Here is a 6,527-nt window from a genome sequence, read left to right as displayed (position 1 = left end):
CTTCCTCCACCTCCTCCTCCTCTTCCTCCTCCTCTTCCTTCTCCTCCTACTCTTCCTTCTCCTCCTACTCTTCCTCTTCCTCCTCCTCTTCCTTCTCCTCCTACTCTTCCTTCTCCTCCTACTCTTCCTCTTCCTCCTACTCTTCCTTCTCCTCCTACTCTTCCTCTTCCTCCTCTTCTTCCTTCTCCTCCTACTCTTCCTCCTCCTCTTCTTCCTCTTCCTCCTCCTCTTCCTCCACCACCTCCTCCTCCTCACTCCTGCCGTCTGTCTTCCGTCCTCAGCGCCGAAGAGGAGCCGGGCCGTTTCAGACGAGGAGAACTCGGACAGCGACGACTCGGTGGGTCCGGACAGGAGCCTGGCGGCCAAGCTGAAGGAGCTGGGCTCGGACAGCAGCAGCGAGGACGAGCGCGAGGGGGCGGGGCCAGGGAAGCAGCAGGACAAGGAGAAGGCGCTGTTCGGGAGCGACAGCGAATCCGGAGACGAGGAGGAGTGAGTCGGCGCTCCTGCAGGAGGTCATGTGACCCACAGATAGAAACCTCACATCAAGACGCAATCCGTGTCGTCCCGGTTCCTGAACCGGTCCGTGTGGCGTGTTCAGGAATCGAACCCACTTCCTGGTTCAGAACTCGCAGGAAGTTCTGGTTCGTTGTTCTGATTCTGATCTCTGACGCAGGAAAATGATCGCTGACATCTTCGGGGAGTCCGGAGACGAGGAGGAGGAGGAGTTTACGGTAAATTTAGCGTATGTGGGGGCGGGGCAGGAAGTGTGGTGCCCCGCCTCCTCACAGGCTCCTCCCCTTCCTCCTGCAGGGCTTCAACCAGGAAGACCTGGATGCCGACAAGAAGGAGTCCAAGGAGCGGCCGCAGGTGGAGGAGTCGGACTCTGACGAGGGCGTGGAGCGCGGCGGGCAGGAGTGAGTGTCCTCACCGGGTGGGCGGGGCTTCTGAGCGCGCGTGTTGACGGTGTGCATGTACGTGCACGCAGCACCAGCTTCATGTCCGACTTCGACGTGATGCTTGCCAAGAGGAAGGCCATGAACAGCCGGCGCCGGCGGCACCGCGACGGCGGCACCTTCATCAGTGACGCCGACGACGTGGTCAGCGCCATGATCACCAAGATGAACGAAGCCGCCGAGGTCTGCCGCCTTCACAGTAAAAGCCTGCTCCTTCAAAGTAAAAGCCCGCTGACCCGGTCTGTCTGACAGGAGGACCGGACGCTGAACAAGCAGAAGAAGCCGGCGCTGAAGAAGCTCACGCTGCTGCCGCAGGTCGTCATGCACCTGAAGAAGTAAGAGCCTCCGCCGCCGGCCCAGTTCTGCTCCCGGACCGGTTCTGATTGCTGTGGGTCTGCGTTCTCAGGCAGGACCTGAAGGAGACCTTCATCGACAGCGGCGTGATGTCGGCCATCACGGAGTGGATCAGCCCGCTGCCGGACAAGTCGCTGCCGGCTCTGAGGATCCGGGAGGAGCTGCTCCGGATCCTGCAGGAGGTGAGGCTCCAGAACCAGAACCGGCACAAACCTCAGCCCCTCAGTTTGACCTTTAACCTCTCCTGCAGCTTCCCAGCGTCAGTCAGGAGACGCTGAAGCACAGCAAGATCGGCCGCGCCGTCATGTTCCTGTACAAACACCCCAAAGAGTCCCGCCCCAACAAGGACCTGGCCCTCAAGCTGATCAGTAAGCCCCGCCCCCAACCATCGGTTTCAGTGTTGTTTCTGTGCCTGACCGGCGCCCTGCCGTCCACAGACGAGTGGTCACGGCCCATCTTCGGCCTGACGTCCAACTATAAGGGCATGACGAGGGAGGAGCGCCAGCAGAGGGACCTGGACCAGCAGATGCCGCAACGCCGGAGGCTCAGGTAACGCCGGAGGCTCAGGTTACTCCGCTATTACCTGAACTGCATCTACGACGGCTTTGAGTTCCAGGTCTGAGTCTTCAGTCCAGAAATAAAACAGTTTCTGTTCCTTTAAGAGTTTCTGCTCACATCAAGACATTTAGAGCTTAGAAACCTTAACAGTCCGTTATGTCTGCTCAGGGTGGGAGGGGCCTATTTTTCTCCACATTATCTGCTGGAAGATTAAAAACACTAAAACTAAAAAGGGATTTTTTATCTTAAACAGAACCAGTAGAACTCAGAGTAACGGGGGAACACTTTCAAGTGAGGAGCTTTCAGACGTTGGTAGAAACTCAGAGGTGGTTCTGACCTGCTGAGACGTGGTTCTGACCCGCTGAAACAAGGTTCTGGCCCGCTGGGACGTGGTTCTGAGGCGTGGTTCTGACCCACTAAAATTTGGTTCTGAACTTCTGAGACGTGGTTCTGACCCACTGCCGGTTCAGTTCTACAGCTTCTGGTTCCCGCCGTGACCCGTTCCAGGCTGGTTCTGACCCACAGAACCTCCCCTCCAGCTGAGCCCTCCCTTCCTCACAGTGACTCCTCCTCTTCCTCCCTCTCTCCTCTTCCTCCAGTCAGCCTGAGAAGGTGGAGCGGTCGCAGGAGCCTGACGTTTTCTCCGCCCCCTCCAGGTTCAGTCAGAGAGCAGCATGGCTGCACGGCGGCGGTAACTGCACGCCTGAGCCGGGAAGACGGCTTCGTTTTTACCGTAGAAACTCCAGGGCGGAGTCTAATTGCAACCAGCAGGGGGTGCTGCTGTGCAGACACGCCTCTGAGCGTCTGCTGTGTGCAGGAGTCTGCTTCAGAATAATGACCTGATCGTGATCGGAGTTTGTTCTGTCTGTCAGGAGGCTCACCTGTGCCTCAGGTGAGCCTCCAGCTTTGTCACTAACTCTGAGGCTGTGGCGGCCTTAACCGCATGGAGGCGCAGCGGCAACGTCTGAACGAACGCTTCAAAGCTTCACCCAGGAAAGACGCACGGCTCACCTCTTATTTTGAAAGGTGCAACAGGAAGTGCATTAGTTAAAAGGGTTTTCTTTCAAAGTGAAGTTGTTTTTGTAGTTCAGTCTTTCAGCCAACAGGAGGCGCTGCAGTCTGATCCACCCCCTCATAACTCTTCACAATAAAAGTTTTATAGACGAGGAGATCAAAGGGTGTGACTTCAACACAAGAAGAAGAAAGCTGACCTTTGACCTGAGCGGTGTCGGATTACAGAGAAATCCTGATGTTTATTTGACAAACATGTAAAACTTGATTCTAATCTAATCATCTTCTAGAGCGATTTGTTTTCCTGCAGCTCTGTGTCTTTTCTGGGTCATCTTTGAACCGTTCGGCTTGCCGTAGAAACTCTGTGAATCCGCGTGTCCTCTGCCCGCAGCTCCGGGGGTCAGACGCCACGCCGGGACCTGGAGAAGCAGCTGACCGGAGAGGAGAAGTAAGTGCACGCTCCGGCGCCGCCGCTAGAAGGGTCCAGAAACGCCGTTTCACAGCTGGTGGTCACATGGACACGCCCACTTTTTAGTGCCATTTTGGTGTAAAATATAAAATAATTTTAAAACAAGTCGACAGAATTTCTGTTTGATCGGCTTGTGATTCGGAAATTGGGGCGGGGCTAAAGTATGAGCAAGTTTTCTGTTAGTTTTGACATTAAAGTGAACTGAGGAGAGTTTAAAAGGGGGCGGGGCTTAAGACGCATCTTTGAGTGTCACAGACGACATGTGACATCCTCACAGTCTTTGACTCCTCCTCCACAGAGCCCTGCGGCCCGGCGACCCCGGGTTCTGCGCCAGGGCCCGAGTCCCGATGCCCTCCAACAAGGACTACGTGGTCCGGCCCAAATGGAACGTGGAGGGCGAGTCCAGCAGGGTGAGTCCGGACCTCAAGGTCTCTTCAAGGTTTTCCTTCAGTATGAATAAGCGTGGCATAAAGGGGCGGGCCCTGTCAGTCAGCTGCAGTCTGATTGGTCCTCCCTAGAGTGGCTATAAAAAGGCCATCAGCCTGCTGGAGAAGCACAAGCGCCGCTTCGCCGAGGAGAGGAAGCTGCGGCGGCCGCAGGGCGCCGTTAAGATCAGCATCGAGGGCAACAGAATGCCTCTGTAGTCGCTGCCGCTCACCTGCAGGGGGCAGTAAGTCTCTGCATGGTGTGGAGTGGCGGCGAGAACGCCTGTTAACCGGAGTGCTGAACTAAACCGAGACTTCTTGAACCTCCTAAATCACACGTGTCAAAGTCACGGCCCGGGGGCCGGATCCGGCCCTCCAGATCCTTTTATTTTATTGTTATTAATGACCCGATGTTATCTTGAGCTCATTTCTAACTTGTATAATTTTGACAAAATATATTTTTATGGAGAGTAAAATATTGAAAGTTATTTAAGGTTTAAGTTGATTTATTCTGGAATAATATTCCTGACTTTTATTACTCAGAATTATGTTAAAAAGTTACAGTTTTAAAGTTATAAAAATTGGAATCCTGCTAGCTTTTTGGACTATTTTGAAAGTGACAGGAGGAGGCTCCTCTGATCTGATCTGATCTCATCCTCCTTAACTGGAAGATTTCACTGCAGGTGAAGGAATTTTATTGGCTTTTGAAGACTTCTGTTTGGCTGTTTTGGAGTTTAGCCAGTATTTCAGCTACATGCTAGCTGTTTTGGCTAACCTAAGTTTTTTTTGAAGGCTAATTTGGCATTTAGCTAATATTACAGTAGCTATCAGCTTTAGCATTTTCAGCTATCATCTTCAGTAACTCCACTCGGGCTGTAACGAGTATCCGGTGCTCCGTACTCGTGATCTACTCCTGAAAATTCAAGTACGGATATTCGCGACGTCCAAGATCGCTGATTCATGATCTTTATAAATGTAGTAAAATATGATCTTAATATCATCTGAGGACGATGTATTTTTGCCCTGAAATGCAGATTAATGTAGAATTTTAAGTTTACGAACTAAAACAAAGAGCCGCGGTACTGCCAACGGAGGTAAACACATCTTGGTGACGGTGAAGCTTCTGGTTTTCAAAGTAAAACTAGCGAGAGCTTTTTTCTGTTCAGAAACTGAGACTGAAGTTCTGCTCACAGACATAACTTCTGAAACAATGAATTAGCTTTAACATCGGAGCTTTAGCTCCAGTGTTTACATTCTTCTGGTTATGATAACTCTTCAACATTTGACACAATTAATGAACCTCCATCTTATTCTGAAGAAACAGCCTCGCGCTGCTGGAAGGATGTAATCAACGAGAATCAGCTGATTCTGCTGTGAAAAAAGACTTCATAGGAGCTCTGCACCGATATGTGATGTTTAGAACGTAAATTATTGGAGAACTTTGAGGATAGAAAACTGTGGAGAACATTTTCAGATTCTGTTAAATGATCCAAAACAGCTGAGATTTTATCCTTTTATGCTGTTTTACTGCTGAACCAGAAGATTGATTAAAAAAAAGTTTAAAATGACAAAAGTTCTTTCTATCTGAATCTTTGTGTTTATTATCGTTTTGTTGATTCTGATCTCCTGTTCTAAATAAAGTATAAATGATGATTAAATATAAATAATTTAAATTTTCCTTCATCCAGTAAATAGACAAACACAATAAACATATTAAAAAGTTAGAATCGTGGTTCGATTCATGAATCTTAAAGCAGCCCCATCTTCATCAGCCACATTCAGCTCCCATCATTCACACCATCGTTATCACAGGTAACGTTTAATATCTAGTTCATAGTTTTGCTAAAAAGTTTCAGTTTTAAAATGTAGTTTAGAGTGTTCAGTGAGTGTTGATCCTGTTCGACCCGAGACCTAACGAGTGTTTTGGATTTTGTGCGTTTGACTTTGACACTCGTGTTCTAAACGAGCCCCAGACTCGCCGTCAGGTGACTAACGCTGTGCGTCTCCCCCCAGGGTCCCGTGAAGAAGGGCATGTCCCGCGTCGACAAACAGATGCGCAGATTCGCAGACATCCGGCGCTTGACCAAGCCGGGTCACGCCGTGAAGATCAGCGTGGAAGGAAACCGGATGCCGCTCTGATGCTCAGATTTCTCTGTTTTGTAGGATTATTTGTTTTAATGTTTTGTTTGTCAGACCCCGCCCCCTTCCAGTCGCTCCGGCTCCTCAGGTCCAGCTCTGCCTTACAGGAGAACCTCAGCCCGAATGTGAATCTCTGCCTGTGAGAGGAGGAGCCGGTCCGTTCAGCTGCAGCAGCAGCAGCTGGTTTTATTGCAGTTTGATTAAATGTACCAAACGCTGGTGACAGACGACTCTTTTATATGTGAGGAATCATAAAACGTCAGAAACGCTCCTGGGTCTGTGATTCATTCTGAGGTCAGAACCTCCGCTTCATCAAGGTGAAACATCACTGTGTTCTCCTGCCTGACCGACCCGTCAGAACCGCCTCTGGACCTCCTCTGAGTCTGTTTGTCCAGGGGCGGGGCTTCATGCTGCTGGTGTTCCACAGGGCTCCATTCTGGGCCCCTCCTCTTCTCCACCTGCAGCACACCTGTGTGACTCCGCCCTTCTTGTGTTTCCCACTGGAGGGCGCCGTCGTCTGGGTGTGAAAAATATCTGATGAGATTAATCTGAATCCATCTGAGCTTAATAGATCAATAATCGAGAGATCAGATAAAGCTAAAGTCTGCTAGCATGATT

At 50.7% G+C, this 6,527-nt stretch overlaps 1 protein-coding gene across 1 annotated transcript in view; it reads left to right on the top strand.

Annotated features, from left to right (window-relative positions):
- The window catches only part of LOC112149687 (interacts with SUPT6H, CTD assembly factor 1), an 11,137-nt gene extending 4,957 nt beyond the window's left edge, over positions 1–6,180 (top strand). The window contains exons 5-15 of the mRNA XM_024277546.2: positions 282–489; positions 674–731; positions 811–914; positions 986–1,136; positions 1,206–1,288; positions 1,360–1,489; positions 1,558–1,675; positions 1,745–1,856; positions 3,268–3,324; positions 3,644–3,755; positions 5,784–6,180. Of these exons, the coding sequence (XP_024133314.1) occupies positions 282–489; positions 674–731; positions 811–914; positions 986–1,136; positions 1,206–1,288; positions 1,360–1,489; positions 1,558–1,675; positions 1,745–1,856; positions 3,268–3,324; positions 3,644–3,755; positions 5,784–5,909 (1,259 nt within the window). The 3' untranslated portion in view covers positions 5,910–6,180. The remainder of the gene's footprint in view (positions 1–281; positions 490–673; positions 732–810; positions 915–985; positions 1,137–1,205; positions 1,289–1,359; positions 1,490–1,557; positions 1,676–1,744; positions 1,857–3,267; positions 3,325–3,643; positions 3,756–5,783) is intronic.
- Positions 6,181–6,527: the final 347 nt, after the last annotated feature.

This window comes from Oryzias melastigma, linkage group LG13 (assembly GCF_002922805.2).
Source record: "Oryzias melastigma strain HK-1 linkage group LG13, ASM292280v2, whole genome shotgun sequence".
Taxonomy (NCBI): Eukaryota; Metazoa; Chordata; class Actinopteri; order Beloniformes; family Adrianichthyidae; genus Oryzias; species Oryzias melastigma.
This window is presented reverse-complemented; position numbering and strand designations above follow the sequence as displayed.